The sequence below is a fragment of the Strix aluco genome, chromosome 6 (assembly GCF_031877795.1).
Source record: "Strix aluco isolate bStrAlu1 chromosome 6, bStrAlu1.hap1, whole genome shotgun sequence".
Taxonomy (NCBI): Eukaryota; Metazoa; Chordata; class Aves; order Strigiformes; family Strigidae; genus Strix; species Strix aluco.
Window position 1 is genome coordinate 43,732,066 of NC_133936.1, and position 21,441 is coordinate 43,753,506.

Consider the following 21,441-nt stretch of genomic DNA (forward strand, 5'->3'; position numbering starts at 1 on the left):
TGTGGGCACAAACATCCAAGTACTCACAGGTGAGGGGGAGCTGAAGTCCATCTTGGCTGGCTGTTTGCAGGAGAGGCAGGATTGATGTTGGAGCAGACTTTTTTTTTTGCAGGAGAGGTGATGTGTGGTAGGAGATATGGGGGGACCTGCTGTTATTTGGGATGGTAGGATAGGGCAGCATGCCAGGGTTGTCAGGGGGCTGCTTCTGCATCTCCAGCCCAGAGTAGGCACAGAGATGGGGAGACTATGCGCAAGGCTGCTGAAAATCTGGTTTTGCCTGAGCAAGCTTTACTTTGGGGGGCCCTTAAAAATGATTCTTGGTGTGATCTGCTGGTTTGGGCTGGGCAGCAGGGCAGCGTGTGAGCTGGACACCCACCAAGGCAAGTGCAAGGGACAGCCTCCGTGCCTAGGTGCTGCTTTGGATGCCCACAGATGTCCTCAAGAGCAGTGCTCACCAGCTTGCTCTGCCTGAGAAAAAGTGGGGAAGTTGTCACAGCCACATGGAACTGGGCACAGGACCCGCTCACACTTGGAAGTACCCGTCAGCTCACCTCCGAGGCTGGGCACGAGCAGGGTGCTACATACAGTTTGTTCACCTTTGCATCCTATTGATGCCACATGGTCAAACCCTCTTCAGAGAATGTTTGTCCATATCTCTGTGATTCCTCCTTACCCACTCAAGACTAAATGCTGTGAAATTTTGAGCCCCGTGGAATGAGGTGGCTGAGTTCTCCAGTGCATGTAGGTGGCATCAAGCTGAGGGTGCTGCCGAGCCCCTGGGGAGTGCTGTATGGGGTCCCTGCTGCTCTGCTCAGGGTGCTTGGTGCCCCCCTGGCATAAGTTAAAGATGTTGAAATATCATAGTCTACAAAGGCTGACTTTTGAGGGGACTGGCCACATCAATGCTTTGGAATTCATTGCATCCTCAGGTTCTTTTCTCTGGGAGAAATAGGTGTGTTTTTGCTGGGATCTGGATACCTCTGCTGCTCTGCTGTTCACAGGTGACTCCTTCAGCATCCTGGGTGACCTCTCATGAACACTGCTGATGAAATTTGCTAATGGGATGTAGTCCACGAGAGCTAGCGGGTGAGCTGGCCATGCAGGGATGGAGCCGTGCTCTCCACTGCCATGGATCATAAGACAGAAAGCTTTTGGTGTGATAAGCTTGCTGGTGTCTTTCTCACAGCACCCACGTGTGTTTCAGTGGAGAGAAACAACCAGGAAAAAAAGTAATTGACTCCTCTTCTTGTACTGCCAGAGCAGACACAAGGTGCAGGGTCTTTAGCTGTGCTGGAGTGACGATGGTGAGGATGATAGTCTACCAGCAGACCAAAATGTTGCTTGTCCATAAGCTTATGATGCTGTCTTTTAAGACAACTCCTGACTGCCTTGCATTGGTCACTGATGAGCAAGATACCGCTGTTGGGTGATGTGGGGACACAGACAGCTGCCACAGCCAGGGCCTCTTTGGCCACGGTGGATGGCTGCACCTGGCAGAGTTCTTCTGGAAACAGCCCTGCAGGAGGAGTCGAGGGATGCTTAAAGCAGCTGTGGTCAAGACGTGCTTTGGAGCACTGAGGTTTCTGCTTGGAGTCAACTTTTGGATTACTTGAGGTGCACTCATACCCATGATGGAACTGAGGTTGACCCCAGCACAGCACCAGTCCTGTGGGAAACGCAGGCCTGTCCGTACCAGGTGACCTGCACCTTAATCACAGAGAACACCACTTAGGTGTCTAGGCAAGCGTTCAGCTCCTCTGCATGGTTTGACTCACCTGCTCTTGTGCATCTCAGGAGGCTGCAAGACATAGAAATAGCAGTTTTGGAGACTGGCTTACAATTCTATCTGCACCAAACATTCAGAGGAAAAAGCTGTTCTGGAAGCAGAAGTTTCTGTGGGTGGGTGTACATGTGGTGCACAGTGAAAGACGACGGGGTCGTGGGTGGGATCTTACCAATCAGCATGTTGGTGTAAGGGTGGACGGATTGTAACATAACAAGAAGCAGAGCTGCTGGGAGACAGACCAATATTTGATTAAGAAAACTGCTGACAAATTCTTTAATGACACATTTCCTGAATGCTAAGCCTTGTCTTGGGATAAACTCAAACCTATGACCTGGAAGACAAATAAAAGTTTCTTTCCTCATGAATTCACGGGCTGCAGGTCGCTGCTCTGTGCCTGTGTGGGCAGTGGGGAGGAAGGATGTGCCCATGAGGCTGTGGCAGAGAGGCTTGCCTGCATTGGCGCTGTGGAGAAGGAAGGGGGTTTTCTTGCAAACCCTTGTCCTTCCAGCATCCTGAATCCTTGGCTGAGCCCCCTTGTTCATGTGTATTTTGATGAAGCTGGTGCCATGGTCAGGGTCTTTCCTTCTTTTTCTCAATACTGGAATCAGTGACCAGAAGTTTTTGCTGACTGGCATAAAAAAATTACCAAGGATTCCTCTGCTCAAGGCTGTTTTGCCCTGTTCCCTGGGTTACCCTTGGCCATGGAAGCAGTGCTGGGAGGAGGCTCTTGCGGGTTCCCAGGTAGGGGGCCTGGCCAGGCGCCCGGGGGTGCTGAGATGTCGTGCTGTCTTCCAGGTCCTCCCCTGCCACCTCAGCTGCTGACCCCCAGCCATCTACCCCACGGGATCCCCGACCTGCCCCTGCTGTTCCTCCAACGGTGAGTCGCAGGTTGGGTTTTCCATCCTTTCCAATTTTTTTCAGCTAGTTGGATTTGGTTGGGGTTTTTCTTTGTTCCCTCTCTGTCTGTTGGGAGTCCATGAGGAAGGATGTTACGATTGTGACAGTGGGATTTAAAATTTATTTTGCTTGTGTAGGCTCAGTGGAGAGTAGTGAAGTGCCTCAGGGTCTGTCCTGGGATCTGTCCTGCTTGCAGGTGACACCAGCTGGGGATGTAGTTATTACCTTGGAGGACATGGCTGCCATTCAGAGAGACATATAGAGTATTACAGGGAAAAAACATGAATTCTGAGGACAGCTGGTCACTGACAGAGACTCTGTAGTCCCCATCCTCGGAGATTTTCAAGCCCCAAAAGGATAAAGCCCTGGACAACCTGCTCTGATCTTAGTGCTGATGATGTTGTGAGCAGCAGGCAGGACCTGAAGACTGACCTCAGGGGGGTCTCATGGGCTCCCCTCCCACTGATGTGCTCCTTCCCATGGCATCAGCCCCTCGTGCCCAGGTCGCTGGGGATAAGCGCGGTGGTTGCTGAGTCACCAGGAAGAGGAAGGTTTCCCATTATAATGCACAAGCTGCCCCAGCACATCAAGGCCAAGCAATGAATGGGGCCTGCAGCTCACCCACCCCACTCCCCAAAGAATATTTTGGGAGATGGAGAGGTTTTTCTGCCCTCTGGTACTCAGCTTATTAACAGCTCAGGCTTCTCGATTGATTTTATTGATGGGTAATGCATGCCCCAGTTAACTTACTGGGAACAGCAGCAAAAATAAAGCAATAAAAATAATGCTGCACCCATGTCACTGAAACGTGCTGGACTATTTCCATGGATGAAGCAGACCCTTGGCTTGTGCTCCCTCTGTGGTGGGGGGAGTTCCCACAGCCAGACCGCTGGGCTGTGGTCGCCTGGGGGGTCTTGTTGGGGTCCCCTACTCCACAGCCCAGCTCTTTGGTTGACTTCCCTTGGTTAATGGATGCTGGAGTAGGACCTGCCCAAATCTGCTCTGAATGTAGATAAAAATATAGACGGGGCTTTGCTGCCTGCCCCATAAACAACCTGGAGGTGATGCTCCTGATTATTTTGTCCCCCCCAACCCAAACCATGTTTTATTTCTCTCTGAAATTCACTTTTCCTGGACAGTAAGCAGCCGTCGGGTGTCCTTCCTCTGTGCTGTGCCTAACCTCTGCCATGTCCTGGTTTGCAGACTCGTGCTGTGGACCGCTGGTTGCCACCCTGTGCTCAGCATGCCCTTTTCTGGTGCAACCGGACCCTCCAAGGAATCGCTCTGGAGCTCGAGGCTGGCCTGCAGGGTAAGGTAAGGTGAGCTCAGATCCTTTTCCAACCCCGGTGGGTCTTAGCAGCTGCACTATGGTCTCCCTTAGGCTATAAAATGCCTGCAGGGAGGACGTGGTTGGGCTCTTCAGAGAGACATACTGCTGCACTGCAGGGACCCAGCTCCGTGTGAGGGGCAATGCTGTGGCATGGGCAAAAAAGGGAAGGGGGTTTTGCTCCCTGCATGGTGCAATCCTGCTAACAGAGCTTCTGTGAGAGGTGTGTTTTGCTGCTGGGGTGTCTCTGTGCAAAGGGATTGGGACAGTCGTGCATCCGTGCAGGTGTCCCATCCTGCCGCCTCTGCCCTCATTGCACTCGGCCGCCTGCTTTCCACCACGTTGGTCACAGGGGTCCATTAAAACCAGCTAAAGAGCTAAGCTGGGAAGTGCATAGATGGGGTCATTCTCATCAGCCACTCTGCTTTTGTTACTAAAATAGATTTGCTTTGGCCTGGGGCCATTGTGTTGTCCCAGGCATTGACTATCGCAAATGGACGGCGAGGCAACATTTTCCATTAGTGAAGAGGAGAACACGCATCTCTGAGTGAGAAGACAGCTCCATAAAGCAGAAATGTGGTAGCGACAGACAAATCCACCTCTCTTCTCTCCCTTTCCATTTAAAAGTGTCGCTAATCGCTGTTTTCTGCACATAAAACCCTGGGAGACACCAGCCAGAGCAACACCCTATACCTGCAACAAGATGGTGCGTTTTGGGTAAGGGGATGGAGGTTTCTCAGAGGAGCTGTAGGTGACTCAGTAAGGTACAGTAAGGGTAGAACTTGCCCAAAAACCTGCAAGGAGGCTTGTCCATGATCACTGGTGACATGGTGGGTACTAGTTATATCTGGTCTTAAGCATGCATCATCTGAGGTCTCTTCCATCACCATCTGCAGCTCCTGTGTGCCTCTTACAAACACATCCATCTGTAGAGGGGTTTTTTTGGGGGGTGGAGGGCAGCTTTGTCTTTCCTGCTGGTAGCCTGGAGGCCACGAGCTGAAGGATGCACTTGGGAGTGCATCCCTGGAGGGCCCTGCCTCTTCCCTGCTTGCTGGCATCTCCCTGAGCACAGCAGGTCTTGGGGAAGGGATTCCCATCGCCAACCCCAGGAAAACTGGGACATGTCCTTGCTGGGGGAGCTGAGTGTCCAGCTGGGGACCAAGTCCCCAGACTGTCCTCCCACAAACACTCTTAAGCCCAGTCTGTCCAGCAAGTGCAATTTGTTGACTGGCTTTAGTGAAGACACTTTTCTGCAGTAAGTGGTTATTAAAGCACCATTTGGATGAACATCACAACAACTCACATCTCCCATCTCCTCCAGGGAGGTCTCCGACCTCATTTTTCTGCCTTCACATGCTCCCTGTCCAACATCCCATCCCTTCTCCCAGGCCTGTGCCCTGGCCCTCTACCACATTCGCAGTCAAGAGAGTAGCCTGGTTCCCATCTCTGAGCAAGCCAGCAGCTTCTAGCTTAAAATGCAAAGCAAGGTGTGGTTTTCATTTTAAATGCTAACCCCTCTTCAAGGCTGTCTTGGACCTCTTGCCCCATGGGATTTCATCGTTAGAACTCAGAGGTGATCCTGTGTGTGTAGTACCATGACTATTTTATAGAAAAACTACAGGTGTGAAGGACACCTGGAAGAGGACCCAGTTTTTGGAGACCACTGGGCACTGGGAAACTGCTGCTGCTCCATCTTGCATCCAGGTGATGTCATGAGTGGTCACTGCTGATGCTGGGGGCCAGAGATGCTGTGAGGTTAGCAAGGGGCTCGGGTGGGACGTGTCCATGCCAGCAAAGGCTGTGACACGAGGCTGTGGGGGGTGGGTGGGGACGTGCCCGCCAGTGGCAAACAATTTCTCTGTTTGACCCTTCTGCTTAATCTGAACTTGAAGGTGAATGAGCAAAGCTAGCGGCATCGATCCGGGATGTGGCTGATGAGCGCCATGCCCTGCGGAGGGCTTGGCCCCCAGCATCAGGTCCCTGTCTCACTGTTTTTTTCCTGCCTTTCCTTCACGCCTTTCCAAAGCCATCAGTCAGAGCGGGGGCCTGGTGTGGCACCCCAAGCTGCTGACCTTGCTGGGGGCAAGGGGGATGCCATATAGGCGCCTGCAGAGAGCTGCCCCACTGTCTGACGGGCTTCTCCCATCTGCAGCTGCCCCTCTACCACTTGGCGTCTGCCTGCCATCAGCTCAGGGGTGCAGGGAGGCACATGCTAAAGGCAAATATGTTGGTACCAATAAAGCCCATGCTGTGTGTCAGGAGGCACGTTTCTCGTAGGTAATGAAGTTGTCTGCCAAGCCGCATGCTGATTCTCTTGACTCAGGTGGTCTGATGTCTTAACAAGCAGCCATGCATTGATGGCGTTTAATTCGGACTCAGCTCGCAGGGCAGAATGTAACTTGAAGCATCTCTGCGCTGCTCTTAAGTCTTTACATAAAATGCCATATGAACTGGCAAATTGTATTTATTTGACCCATTGGGAAACAAACCTGAGTGTAGGTTGGAAGCCTAGAATTTGCCTTGGCTAATATGTAGAAAGCTTGGTTTTGGGGAAAGAAAGATGATGTGCCTTCCCTCAACATCTTCCGTGCTTTAGCCACAGATTTTCCACAGCTGAAAATAACAAACCATTTTAATCTAAGTATTGCTTGTTCTGATCTTTTAATCCAGCTTGCTTTCTATCAACAGAGCAGCCTAAAATTATTTCTATGCCTGCCTCTCTATTATATAATTATTCAGAAGATTACTCGGGAGCCAGATTTAGCTGGGCATCACTGGGGAAGGATGAGGGGGCTGCAAACAGGGAGCTGTGGGGCTGGAAGGTGGGGGGGTTCCTTCTCACCCTTTGCACACTGTCCATCACAAAATGTGGGAGGGGAAAGCAGCAAGCTGAGCGCTTTTGGCTGTGTCCATAATTTGCATTTGAGCATGGCAAGTTTCTCCCTCGGCTTGTATTTGTGGACTAAAATGCCCCATCGTCTGGCTGGTGGCTGGAGAAGTATAACCCTCTGAGCCACAGAGGATTTCAGGTGAAACCCTGCACTTCTCTACACCATTTGAGGCATTTTATGGCTGTACTTCTCTTTTTGATAACAGCATGGTAAGACAGTCTGGCCTCAGGAAGGACCTGGAAATAGGGACTGTGCTCCCGATGCTTTCTGTCCCCGTGCAGAGCCATGTGCAGGGGAACAGTCACAAGGGAGAACCAGCAGTCGGGCTCTGCGCCAGGTCAGGACGTGGTGGTGATGCCAAGAAGGCATGGAGGTGGCCGGAGCTGTGCTTTTTCACCAGAGCCCAAGTTCAGCTGGTTCTTTGAGGAGCCTTAGGTGTTATCCTTAGATAAGAAGGGCTTGAACCCTTGGATGATAGGATGGCTGGGGACAGCTGCTCTGCAGAAGTAACATCACTGAAATTCCAGGGCAGATGCCAGAGGTAGATTCACTTAGGGCTTTCTATTGGCAGAGATGATGAACAGGCATATCGCTGGCACGACAAGATGGCACAGTCAAGGGATGTGTCAGGTGGGAACTCAGGTTGCCAGAAAAATGCACCTTCTGACTGGCGCAACACACGGGCTTGAGCTTTGACAGGAAAAACAAGAGGATGTCTTGGGCTCCAAAAATTCCTTTGCCCTTCCCCAACCTGAGTGTCCTGACAGTGATGGGCTGGTACCTGCAGTTACCAAGGGAAGGCCAGGAGCTGCTTGGCCTGTGGACCATGGCTGGCTGGGATGTGGTGGCTCAGAGCTGCTGTCCCCTGGGAAGTAGAGAGCTGGGGCAAGGAGAGACCCCCAGCACCTGTCAAAGTCAGATGCTGGGAGCTGTGGCCTGCCCTGCCTTGATCCACAGGGCCTTGGGCACCCCTCTGGGGCAGAACATCCCCAGAATTGTGCTGCATTTTAGGTTTGGTGAGTGTCTGGGGGGGGACACTTTGAAATGCCTTTTGAGCCTGGCATGGCCATGTGGTGGTGGGAGCAGGCAATGCCCACCCAGAGCATGCCGTGCTCCCTCCACTGCCCTTGGTCCTTCTTCCAAGAAAGCAGTTTCGGCAGACGCTCTGCCTCCAAAGCAGACTTGCTATCTCTCAGAGCAGCTGGTTGGTGCAACAACTGTGCAATAGCCGGTAAGGCAACAGAGGATGGGATCGGCCTGGGAGAGGTCAGAAGCAACATAAAGGCACAAGATTTTTTTTTTTTTTTGGTGATGGAGCAGTTGTAACACATCCTCTTCCTCTGGGTTCTGCAGTCCTTCAGCCTGGTCCTTCCCTCTGCTGCTGCTTCCTCTGAGATGGAGGGTTTAACACAGTCCATTACTAGCAGCCAAATGTGCATTGCTGTACGCCTCTCCCCTCCAAAGGCTCCATCCCTGGAGTGGGTGGGCAGGCACTGCTCTGCCGGTACCCTGGTAAAGCATCTCCCAATTTCTCCCTGCACACGGGCAGTGCCCTGGTGCTCGTCTCGTACCCAAGCTCCTTTCTCCTTCATGTTGAAAGCGTTGGCTGGTTCACCCTCATCGCCTTGAGGCAACCCGATTTGCTCAGTGGCCTTTAAAAAAAATAAAAAAAAAAAATCAAAGCCTACTGAAATGACAAGAACATCAGCAGTGGGTGCATCCCCCTTTCCAGCAAACCAAGGGATTTGGGAGAAAATAGGTCACGTGCTCTTCATCCTGTGCCACGTGGTGGACCTCCCAGGGCCAATGAGGTTTGGAGCCCTCTGCGCCGTACGGCGAAAAAAACCACTGGGATTTTTTCCCCCCCCTAGCATTTTTCATCCTTTCCAAACGTGAAAAGACTGGCCATCTGTCCGGACCCCCCTCACGCCAAATCGGCACTAAAGCAGCTCTTTGGGGAAGGTAAGAAGATTTAAAAGATTGTGTTGGTGGAAGACCACCTGCCGCATGCAACTTTTCCTACCTATGAAAATCAGGGAAGAATCACGAAATGAGTCGGGTATGGGGCTGCAATGTGGGTTAGAAGAGCTTTGGATGCTTAAGAGCCATCTTAAGTGAATTTCTCGTAGAGGAAATTTAAGTCTGTGTCGGAGAGAGGTGGGATCATGGGAGAAATAGGTGCGCGAGCAAGGGGGTTAGCTTAAGTTAACAGCTGCTCCTCAAGTCTCTCCTGTAAGATATCTGCAATATATTTTTGCCAGATTTGTTTTGCAAAATTGTCATTCTCTCTGTGTGCTTTATTTTGATAAAATCCAGTTTTACCTGTGCCTTGTGGCTAAAGCCAAAGATTGTATCCCTGGGTAGGGAAGCATCCATCTTGGCATTAACCAGAATATTCAGCCATTCCTAATTTACCTGATTTTCAGTGCAGGCTTTGGACAGTGTCATTTATTTATGCGCTCAGGTGGGAATAGCACAAATCAAATTGCCTTAAAGAAATTGATACTAAAATAGCATAGATGTTAATCACGTCTTAGTCTGGCAACGTAATAAAACCCCTGACCCTGTTTGATTTAATTTTTACCTTTTGGTTCTATTTCCATTAATTTTTTTTCTTGTGCCAGGGAAATTTGATTTGGAGAGAGGAATACCTTTTATTATGGGGCTCGCTTTGTTTTCTTTTCAGTTTGCCTTCAGATACCCATTTTGCTCAGGGTGGCTAAATTATTTCTGATACTGTCATGTTTCTGTTGCATTTTCTTTGGTTACACCATTGCTTTATAAGCAGAAAAGTGAAATATTAGTTGCAAAGGTTATAGAGGACTTAAATGCTGTTGAACTCAATCCCAAAATATCTTCTTATTATAAAGGGAAAATGTTCTCGGACGTATTTTTCTTGTAATCTGAGTTTTCTGGGATAATGTAATGTTAATATGAACCATATTAGAAAATCTTATTTTATTAGTCGGAAGTCACGTCCAGCTTAAAAATAAACCAGAAACAGTGGAGCAAGGGCGTTGTGTTTAAGTTTCCATAAAATGATTGACCTTTGTTTTGACAGATGCAAAGACAGATGCTAGCCTGCATTTTGATACAGAAACCAAACCCTGAAAACTAGCAGTTTTTCCTGATATCTGGGGGTTTGCTTTTAATACAGAATTCCAAAATCTCAGACTTTCCCCCTCTTTTTTAGATTTATTTATGTAAACATATTTAGTATTCTCAGATACAAAAGCAAATTTGAAATTCTTTCTTCCTGAGAAATAGCTGTAAAAAATGTGCTTTTAATCTTGGCTGAATTAAGACAACATTTCTTTCTGAAGAAAAACGAGCATTTCAGTGGGTAAAAAAGGCTACTGATCAAGACCAAGGGGAAAAAAAACCTCTTTAAGTGGTTTCAACATTATTTTAATGTTCATATTGCAATGAGTGTAAATTCTGCTTTCAAAATGCATTAGAGAAACTGTGGGGTTTCAGTGCATAGGATCAGAAAACACGAATGTTGTCGGAATCAGTGGCATGGGTTGTGCAGAGCAGACCGAGCAAACCACCTCCGCAGCGGCCAGCCCCGATTTGGGGTGGAAGCGGAGGGGACCTGGATGCTTGCACAGGCAGACACTCACCACCTTGCAGGATGCTCTTCTGGGTAACTACCAACGATGCTTTTACCTTTCCTGGTTTGGTGGTCCCAGAACCACTTTTCGCAGGCGATGATTTTTTTTTTCCTCCAAGTCGGACACCTGCTTGGAAAATGGGCGTTTGCTGTGTGGCAAGTGGAGCAGGCACCTTGCCGGTGGCACGCTGCTGGCCAGCGTGACTCCGTGTGGCAGCGGGGCTCATGCCCAGCACACAGGGACAAGCTCGATCCCACTGGCGGCGGAGCGCTTGCAGCCCCGGCTCTGATCTGTAGAGAAGAGACGTGGCTGCTTTTGGCGAAGCAGAGGATGCTTTCCCAGCCCCGGGACATGCTGCGCAGGGTGGCACCTCTGGCACTGAGCCCCCATTCCTGCAGTGTGAGGGTGGGTGGCAGCCTACATGGCTTGAGTTTTCCAGACCTCTGTAGCTGCTTTTTGGACAGCTGAAATGGAAAGTGAATTTAAATGCTTCACAGATGGATGAGGGCTGTCCCCATCCCTGTAGTGAGCTTTTTTCAGCTTCTCAATGAATGCACCCATCCTGGTGCTGCAATCATGCACACGCACATACCTGGTTTAATTTCTTTATTCTATTTAAGCTTTGCTAAATGAGCTGGTAGCTGGCAGCGGGTGCCAGCGCAGGGCACCCCGCTGGCAGCAGACCTGCTCCACCCCACAGATGCACGGTCTGCCGGAGCTGCTGGGGTACCACCCGTGGCAGAGGCAGGCCGGGGTGTCGGTGGCACATCCCACCCTGGATTTCAGCAGAGACCCACAGCCCCTGGGGATGGGACCGCTGCAGCAGCCATGCCCTTTCAACCAGGGTCAGGTTTAGGGACAGGAGTTGTCATGGCCCCGATTCCCAGCCGAGAAAATTCACCAATTCCCTCACCGGTGTGTTTTGCTCAGTGTTTAGACCTGAGGTTACAGAGGACCTACCATGGGGAGAAGGAGAGAGAAGGCAGCTCTCCTTGATTTTAATCGGGGTTGAGGTTTAGCTGAAGTGAAAACAGATCGGGAGTGACAGTTTTGGAGCCTGCTGTCAGGGTCTGAGCATGGCGCAGCAGCGATCCACCCCCAGCCACCAAGGGCCCCCGTCCTCCTCCTTGCCAGCCAAACCCGGGGAGAGCAACCACCACTGAGCACAGGACAGGGGCCATGCAGCCCGGCTCCACCGCTGACACGGCTGCCGGATGGCTTTGTCACATGCCACCCCTGCATCCTCCTTCCTTGCGGTGCCTTTGGCTGGGGCCAGCGTCAGGCAGGACACGGCCTTGTGGTGGCCACCGAGCATGGACTTACCCCTGCTAAGTCCAGCCCTGTGCGAATGGATGCTTGAAAAAGGAAGGATGGGGTTAGTGCTGCATCCCGACCAAACCGCTCGGTCCTGACTGAGCAATGCCGGTTGCTTCTCCAGGGGAGGGAGAGACCCCAAGTGTCTCCCTTTCCACGTCTCCCATCAGTCTCCCATTCCCAAGGAGCATCTATGGCCAGGGTGAAAGTCATGGATTTAGGCTTGTGGGGAAACAGCACAAGCAAAGCACTGCATCCAGTCCTGAGCCTGGAGGAGCTAGGATTTATGGGGCCAGGCTGTTCATGGCTCCCCTGTCAGTCTCACTTGGTGGCCACACATTTTGCGTGGAAGCGACCAGCAGAATGACACTGTACTCTGTCCTTATGTCCCCAGCGTGGTGGGGAGTGTGGGGCAGGGAGGAGAATGGGAAGAACTTCCTCTTCCCCCATCCCTGGATGAAGAGGGTCTAGGACCTACCCCAGGTGCTTTGACAAGTTCAGTGGCATTCATGAGAGCAGCCCCAACCCCCCATCTTTCTTACTGCACAGCATAGCATTGGGCTGCCATCTACTTAAAAAAAAAAAAGAAAAAATCATCAGCTAAATCTTGGTTTTTGTAGAGACTGAGCACGGGCAAAATAACAGGCTCTTTGCCCGTCTTGACCTGGCACCTCCTGTTTGCCCCTGTGTGCTCTGGGTCGGTCTGTCTGCCTGTCCACTGGCACCTGGACAGACTCCTCCAGGCAGCCCATGCGCTGCGAGCCTTGTCCCTGTTTCCAGGGATTAGAGAGAGAGAAATGGAGATGGGATGAGATGAGGCAGTAGATTGCTTCGCTCTCAGGATGAAGGGATTTGTAGACTGCCCCCAGATCAGTAGATTGAAAACGGGGGGAAATTATTGGGATGATGCTGCCTGCAGGATTAAAGCCAGGGCAGCCAGCAGGCTCTGGAGGAGGGGAATGCGGTGGTCATGGATGGGGGAGCCGCAGGATGCCTGCTGCTCTGAACTGTGGGAGATGCTCCTGGTTGCATCCTCATCTGTTTTGGAGGATGCACTGGAAGCAGATGCCCCCTGGCCCCAGCTCTCCAGGATGCCTGAAAGGGTGTACAGTATGGTGGGCCAAGGTGGAGAGAGGGATGAGGGGACAAGAGGCCATGTCCCTGGTGGCCTGGTCAAGAAAAATAGTGATGGTGTGGTTTGGTGCCTGCTCTGTGGGTGTTGAGGCCACGCATGCATCTGTACAGCAGTGGTGTAGAAACAGCATGGGCAAAAGTCTTGTGCTGGTTAAGTCCATTCAGCTCTTTTAAGTGAGGACTGAGTTACCTCCTCGAGGTTATGGCTAAGGCTGTGCAGTCTCTGGCATGGCAGTGGGATAAACGTGCCCATTGCTTTCTGCTTTCCCAAGACCCCGGAGGTGCTCTCCTCTCAGCTGCACCCCCCCTCCCCATTAAAAGGCACCAGGAGTGTGCCTGAAGCTCTTTGCAGAGCGGTGCCCTCTTGTTTCCAGGCTGCTGGAGGACAAGCCGCTTGTCCTCTGAGGTCCACACAGCTCTCCGTGGTCTCTTCTCCTTTATAAGCAGCAGGCATGGACGTATGGCCATGAACATCCTTTTTTTAGGCGTCCTTTGGACTTGCCCTGAAAAATGGCCCTTTAAAAACTGACACACGGGGGACTGCTATCTGATTGTCTCACTCCTCGATCTCCAGAGGGGTGTATTTCCAATGCTGGCTGCACTGGCATCCTTTGGACAAGACACGGGTTCTTTGGAGAGGTTGCACGGCCCCAGCAGAGCATCCCTGGGGCATCTGTTGAGGCATCTCCCTGTGCGAGGCAGTGTCTTCTGGGTCCTGTTCCTTAGCCTCTGTCTGGGGGCAAAAAAGGATAAATTGGGTGCATCCCTGAAGCATGACCGACCCTGGGCATAGCTCAGTGTCAAGGTTATGAGTGCAGTTGTCCAACAGATATAAGCTTTATTTGCAAACACGGAAATGTCTGTAAGATTTAAACAATGATGACTGCCAGAATAACATTGTCACCAACAGCACATAGCTGTGGGGAAGCTCTTTTCCAGCACCTGACCTGGATCTTCTTCACTACAGTTTAAGCCCCTCACTCAAGACCATTGCCCTATCCCCACCACCTACCTCTCCTGCAGAGCCTTGGTTCCTCCAGCCCTTCCCTGTGGGCCGTGTTTGCTGATCCCAGGATCTGGGGTTGCTCTCTGCTGGCTGGATCTCTTGTAAAGACCCACCTTGTCATTCTTGGTTTCCTTCTGCAGATCCTGCAAGTTGAGTTGTCACTCCCAGCCATTTTCAGGTGAATGGAGAGCTCTTCCTCTGTTTCTGTGCACTTAATTGCACACAGCCAAGCTTGGTACTTTGCCTTGCTGAACTGCATCTTTTTTTCCCCCTTTTTCCAAGCTCACTTTGGCTTCTTGCTCTGCTCTCCAAGAGCTTCCCCCACCTGGGTTGTCACCTGGCAGTTTAACAGGAATGTTGCTGATAAATATTTCATGGGGGGTTAGAGCATTTCCCAGCCATCTTCAAATGATTTCATCTGCCCCAGGCTTCCCTGGCTCTTTCAGGACAATGCCATGTAGGATAGTATTAACAGCCTTGTTACTGCTACACCTGTACTACCCGTTAGGGCATTTCCCCACTCTGTGAAGGCTCCTCCCAGGGGGTGTTTATTGCTGGTGCTTGCAGAAATGCTGGATGAGGTGCCATGGCTTCCTTCACATCACACGAGTTTCTCCATTCTCCAGCGGCATGGCCCAGCTGCCCTCAGCAGCACTGCTAGTGGTGTTTCCCGTGTCCCACTGCACGTTCAGGCGTGCAGATGTGGAGCGTGGCACTGAAGTAGTCATCTTCCTGGTCTCCACAGTGCAAGGCGGTGCTGTTTCAGCTAATTCATGAAAGCCTTGGGATTTTTTTCCTGTTGCTCAGATGCTGCAATAGAATCCGCCTTGCTCTGCAGTGCTGAGCCCCACGGCAGGGTCCAGGCTGGGGGTGCAATGCAGTGCTGCTGGCTCTGCCTTCCTGAAATGACCAGGGCACCTGGGCTGAGCGGACACCAGGCAAACGCTTGGTCCTCAGTGGTCCATCAGCAGCTCTTGTGGGCCCCTTGCTCCCAGCCTCTCCAAAACATTGGCCTGGGCATGGAGGGACAGCCAGTATTTCAAGAAAAAACTGTAATGGGTCATTTTTATCTGAATCTGCTGGCAGACCAAATGAGACAGAGTGACCTTCCTTATCCCAGGAAATGTTATTTTCTCAGCACATAGGATCTTGAGTGCACCCAGCACCTGCTAAAGGCTCACAGACATCTGAGGATGCTCTTGGCCACTGAGTCGCAATGGGCCCAACTGAGTAGTGCAAGGAGCATTGGTTCTCATCACCTCATGAGGCGAAATTTCTGAGGTACTTCAAAGAATCACAGAATCATCTAGGTTGGAAAAGACCTTGAAGATCATCTAGTCCAACCATTAACCTAACACTGACTTAAGCAGCTTTACATTCACTGAAAATACTGTTTTTATTGGCACAATCAAAGAGCCCTGAAATCAGCCCAGACAGGGTTTCCTGGCTTGCACAAGGGCATCTAATAGTCTGCTCCTACTACATTGAATTTCCCTCTCTGATGTGTGCCCAGCCTCTGCTTGCAACACAGCAGTGGCTCATATGAATGAATGGAAATTCTGCATTCTTTAGATCTCTGCAGATATATCTCTCAGGTACAGCTACCTAAATTTCCTCCAAACCTAATAATTAACATAAGCCTCCAAATTTTGTCTCCTGCAGATGTATCAGGGCAAGAGGTAGGTGCTATCACCCTGCTGTCCTGTCGCATGGGATGAAATTATGTTCAAGACCTTCATCCTGGGGAGATTGACAGGGAAAAGCTACAGCTTTGTTTGCTAGCCTTCACAAAAATGATTGCAATAACGGCACTGCCATTGCGACAAACCAGTCATTCTCCTCAGACCGGGCTTGCTTTAGAGAAGGTGGAGACTAACACCATCTGACATGTGGGGCCTGATTCTGATTTCATGCATGATTGCACACCCATGCACCAGCCGTGCAAGGGTTGCACTTCTGTGGGTGGCTGCTGCTGGTCTTGGTTAACTGTTGCGATGAACCACACGGTGCTCAGAGGATGAGCAGGGACTCTCACTGGAATCCCTCCCTGGTTTTCCAGTGTCCACGGACTGGAGCCAGGGGTTTATGCTACTCTTCGTTATAGAGACTTGCCAGTTTTCCTGGACTGTGCTGGAGGTATGCGATGCTGCATTTCTATTCCACTTGGTTTATCCATCAGGTCAGAAATCACTCTGAAGTGGGTGAAACCCCACTAAAAACCTACAAATATAAGGTGGATCAGCAGAGGCAAACGAGGCTGGTATGGTCAACACCCAAAGCAGGATGCACAGCCTGATACCAGCTTGTGGGTGCACCAGATGAAGGAGAAACCCAGGAAAGCAGCTGGGAATTTCCTGGAGGAGAGAGCAGGCTTAGCACATCTTTGGGCTGGTCTGAGAGCAGAGGTGTGCATTTGGCTGGGATGTGGCTGAGCCCACTGCTGTGTGACAGGACTGGAGTGATGGGTCATCGTACCAGTTGCTCCTGAACTCTGGCTAATACCAATATCTAGATCCATTGTCTCTCCCAGTGTAGAAAACCAACCCTGATCTTTAGAGGGCAGAGTATCTGGGGAGAAAACCATGCTGACAAGAAGGGTGGTAGAAAATAATTGTTTAGAAATAGAGAAGAGCTCCCAAGAGTTGCAGCCACCAAAGAGGTTGGTGGGAGAAGCAGGAGTTAGAAGACCACCTGATGCATGGAGGTAGCAAATGACGAAGCAGGAGAGGTTGCTCTGGTGGTCCTGGCACTGCATTTGTGGGCAGAGGAGCCAGCAGAGCAGAGAGGGGAAGGGAGGGAGCTGAGGGTCCAGAGGAAGGTGCATCCCTGCAGTAGTAATTGGGGTAAGTGGCACAGAGGTGAGCAAGACTGGAAGAGCCCTCTGGTGCACACAAGCAAGGAGAAGGCAGGTTATAATTGCTTGTCAGCAGCCAACAAGTGACAGCCTGGGCCATGAATGGAGACATCCAGAGGAGAGCAGGGAAATGGGAGCAGGTGACTGAGAGTGAAGCCTCCAGAGATGCCTGCTGTGAGGGCAGAAGCAGGGACGTTTGTCTCCCGTGATGCTTGGAAAGATCAAGGGCAGGTGGGCAGCGAGGATATACTACTGACTGATATACCAAGTTAGCATGGGGGATATTTTTCTTTTTTGATTAGCGATATCTAAAATATTTCCACTGAAACTGGAAAGTAAGCAGAGGAAAGGTCAACCAAAATTGCTACAGTCTGTGGAAAATGGCAGCAGCTGGAAATGCAGCTTTATTGCAAAATGGCATTTGGTGTCACTCATGTAGATGGTGCTGCTGTCCTCTCACGGCTTCATCTTCTGGCAGCCGAAGCCTGCTGGTGGCTGATACGTTTCTATTTGGAGCCTGGGTTTAAGGTAATGCTTGGCTTTGGTTTTCTGCCGTAGTGGTTTTTCTCCTTCCACCCCTGTCCTGATGAGGCCAGACTGTGTTGTCGTCATAATCCTGAGCTCGCTGCATCATGGTGCTTCCCAGCTACTAAAACGTAATGCTGAAATCGCCGGATTAGGTCTTAATGGCAGGATCAAGTCACTGGGAAATGAGTGGGGAGAAAGCTCCTGCTTACACAGGTGGACAGGCAGTGCTCCTCAGGAAAGCAAGCTAAAAAGCACAAAATACTGGACAAGCAGCTTCTTCCCTGGCTTTCCTGCTTTTCTCTACATTTAGCACATCTTTCCTTTTCCAAGGGTCAGAAAATGCTGGTCTGAGTCTTGTGAAGGAGGTATTGAGAGGTCAGAGGTGTTTAAACATTACCTCCCTCGCAATGGAAAATGTTGTCTTGAGTGATGGACTTTCTGGACAAGATGTTAATCCCCAGCATGAAAGTCTGCCAACCACATTAGAAATCTGGGCCATGCCGTAGCGTATTGCAGTGTGCTGAAGGACACTGAAGCTTTGTCTTCAATACCTGGCATTCTGCTGGTGGGGCTGCTGAAACACCAAAGAGCCTGGGAAGCATGTTGGATGTTTTTCAGGGTAGCATTGCCGTTGAGCAACCGCCAAGATGCTCCAGGGTAGGGTCTTGGGGGTAGTCCTCTGGGCAAGTGGCACAACATCCCTGTACAGACCGGTGCCCCGGGCACATTGCTCTTTACCTGCACAGGTCAGCGAGGGTTCTTGGTCAACAGGGCTCCAAGGTTTTGGAGTTTATCAGCCTGCACTGACCAAACTTGTCAACAACATGCGACATTCTGAAGGCCGTGTGATGGGCAAGGGGGGTGATGGAGACTTTCTTCTTTGAGTTTGCTTGGCAGTGCCTGTGAACTTTCCATCCAAACCTGTCAGGGAGGGGGTGGGTTATGCCTGTGGGACATTTTTGCACCGAGTTGTCCTCTCTGTTTTCAGGCAGCTTGAAAAAAACCTTGCTGTCCCCCAAAACAAATACCTAGATGAAGCAATGACATTTGATCTCCATAAAACTGATGAGAATATTCCATAACAAGATCTACCAAATAAGCTCTACCTTGTGTGTCGTCTGTCTTCTGGCAGGACCGTATGTCGCAGAAGCACCAGGGTGACTTTAGTGCAGATAAGAGAGACCCTCCCTCTGGAGTTGGGATCTGCAGGCAGTAGCAATGCTAGCACCAAAGCAAGAGGAACCGTTTTGTGATGGAGCTTGTTTATGAGAGCCTCAGCCACCTTGTCTGACATGCAGGCTGCTGCTGCTGCATCCCGGGGCAGCGGGGGCTGTCTCAGGGGAGCTGCCCCCCAGTACTGGCAGCAGATGCCTTGGCTCTCCACTGGGCATTTGCAGAGGAGGCATAGGCAGCGTTTGCTGGAGCTGCGCCGCAGGACTTGCTCGCGCGTGGCTAACGTGCCCGGGGAGCCCAAGGGGATGCATGGGAGGAGGAAGAGGAGGAGGAGGAGGAGGGCTGGCTTCAGCAAGCACAGAGCCAGCAATGTCTCCCAATGCCTGCAAGAGGCACCGGCTCTGCCCGAGCTCAGCCAAGCACCCTGCTATCGCCTCTCTGGAGTGGGCTGTGGGGATCCCAGCATCTGCTTTTCCAGCTTCTGTTTGGAAACCAGGCTGGAGAACAAAGTCCAGCCTAGAGCTCAGTCTCCCTCCCCCTGTTCTGCTTCACATGCTGTCTCCCATCTGGGAGATGATCATGGTATTAAATTAATTTAATACACGGTGTTCAGAATTCCCCTAATTAGAAGGTTTTGTTGGAATTTTAGGAGAGTATGAGTATTTGTGAGGTATCAGCAAGCATAAACGCAAGACCACCAGTTCAGGCAATAGCTGCGACCTCTAAAATTTTGGAAAGGATAAAAATCAGTGTATATTTGCACATGGAGAAAAGGAGTCTTTCTGCTGTTCTGGGTTTTCGTTTTCCTTCCTCTTCTTCTCCTTGGTCACTGGTACTTAAGCTACTTTTTCAGACATAGGGAATCTCTGATAGACTAAGGAAATTTCCCAGAATTTAATATATTTAATCTCAAAACCAAGGGAGAAGGAAGAATCAGATTGCTCTGAGTACCAATGATGCCTTCTCCAAGCACTCTCCCAAAATGCAGCTGCATTAAAAAAACCTATTTATTCTGCAGTAGGATCATCCTTTGGAATAACATTATCCAGCTGTTTTGGGGCACATTGGCACCAGACACCATGTTCCCCACCTTGCAGAACTCCCCTCACTGCAGTGCAAAGACATTTGGCTGCTCCTCGCGATGGCCGTGCATGGGAGGATGCTGCTCTGGTCCTCCATCTGCAGTTACCCAGGCGTGATGCTTGGCAGAGCCTCGCTTGGCTCGCTGTGCAACTTCCATTTTGGGGCCAAACACAACACTTCTGTCTCCTAGTGCTGTGTCTTTGACCTCTGCAGGGCTGCACCTGCTTTGCACTGGGTTGGAGTTGGACTCTGGATTTACTCTATCCGTCAGACTCAACATAATGGTGTCCTCAGGGCTTTCAAGTAGATGGACAAAGAAGCCATTTCAGAGCTGCTGTAAACTAGGCAGAATATGATGGTGAAGAGGAAGGGTCCGAGATGGGTCTCTCTCCAGGCAGGGAATGCTCTGAAATGCTCAAAATGGCGTTTGGGGGATAATTTTTTTCCCAGCACTTTGTCTGTGAAGAATGAGGGCTGTGGGGGGAGGCATGCACCCAGGGTAAATGCCTCGGCTCTATTGTTCCCATCGTTTCCATTGAGGTTATGAACCTCCATATAAAAGACTTACCTTTCACTAGTATGATTAAGAAAAGGCCAATGTAGCTTTCCCGCTCACTGGAGCATGAAGCGTGTTTAATTTAATAATGCTGATAAATCTTAAAGCCAGAAGCATTTGGCTAACACATGACCCACTTTTTCAATCAATTGGAAACATTTACATAATGGTCTGATGCAGGGTTCCTTCTGTGAGGGATGTGGAGCAGGGGATGGCAGACACTCCCGCGATAAGCACTACCACTGTAGGAAAGAAAATGGCGAATTTGGCTGGTCCTTAGCAGGCAAGTCGTGACCTACCTCATTGGGACTGCCAGCTGTCCTGCTGCCACAAGGATGTGCCTGGGTTTAGAGCACCTCAGCCACCCAGCTGGGCTTTGGGGTCCATCACCCTGCTGGCAAAGCCACTGCGTGTGAATATGCCTTGACCATCAGCTGGGAACAGCCTCTACCCTCCTCTGGCTGTGCTGTCAGAGGATGCTCATCAGCCGGGAAAAGGAGCTGCAGAAACTGTGTTGGCGTGCACCAGCCTCACGGGTAGCTGCAGTGGTGTCACGGCTTTGTTTCTTTCCCTGTGGCAGGGCTAGGTTGCTCCTGGGGCAGGACATGCCTGGGGATGGCTGTCCCCCTGTGCGACGAGGGCACCTCTTTGGTGCAGGCACTTTGTCTCCTGCCACATCAGGAGCACTAGGAACGCTGACATCCACAAATCAGCCTGTTCAATCTTTTCAGCATTGCCTCCCATGCACAGGAGTCAGCCTGGGGTTAACCAACACAACCAGTTATTCATTTTCCTTTATTGTTCACCTGCAGTGGGCTCAGTTTTGAAAGGGAAAGTTCCTGATCGTGCACGTTGTGCTATCGTGTCTCAGCCTGTTCCCATTAGTCTGGTACCTAACGTTGTCACCTTCTCCCTCAGAAATGTTGTTCTCCTCCCCACCCTTAACAGTGCCTTTTGGCTTGACATCTTCAACACATTTCATTTCTTATCCTTCTTGTGAGGATTTTACTTTTTTTCATTTGTAACATCCAGTGGCCTCAAGACCAGCGTTTCCAAGTAGGTTATAAGCAAACTCATTCCCAGTGAGCTGGTCTCCTGTTAGCTCGGTGGGAACACCGTCTCCTGGCTAACCACATGGGTTTTATACATTTTGGGTTTCATAGTAGCCCCTTGGAAGAGGTTTTACATCAAACCGATCTCCCAGCCATGATTTGTGCATTGCTGCATGTTTATTCATCCCGACTGCCTCTTTGCACTAAAGCAATACTTGAGAACTGG

The 21,441-nt window shown here is 50.7% G+C and overlaps 1 protein-coding gene across 28 annotated transcripts in view; it reads left to right on the forward strand.

Annotated features, from left to right (window-relative positions):
* The window catches only part of PCBP3 (poly(rC) binding protein 3), a 61,829-nt gene that overhangs the window by 8,455 nt on the left and 31,933 nt on the right, over positions 1-21,441 (forward strand). For 23 of the 28 annotated variants that reach the window (XM_074829873.1, XM_074829870.1, XM_074829898.1 and 20 more), the window contains 2 exons: positions 2,582-2,663; positions 3,887-3,992. In XM_074829873.1, the coding sequence (XP_074685974.1) occupies positions 3,927-3,992 (66 nt within the window). In that variant the 5' untranslated portion in view covers positions 2,582-2,663; positions 3,887-3,926. Of the gene's footprint in view, positions 1-2,581; positions 2,664-3,886; positions 4,003-8,708; positions 8,864-21,441 lie in introns of those variants that run through there. The other 5 variants (XM_074829879.1, XM_074829884.1, XM_074829881.1 and 2 more) reach the window with 3 other exon arrangements.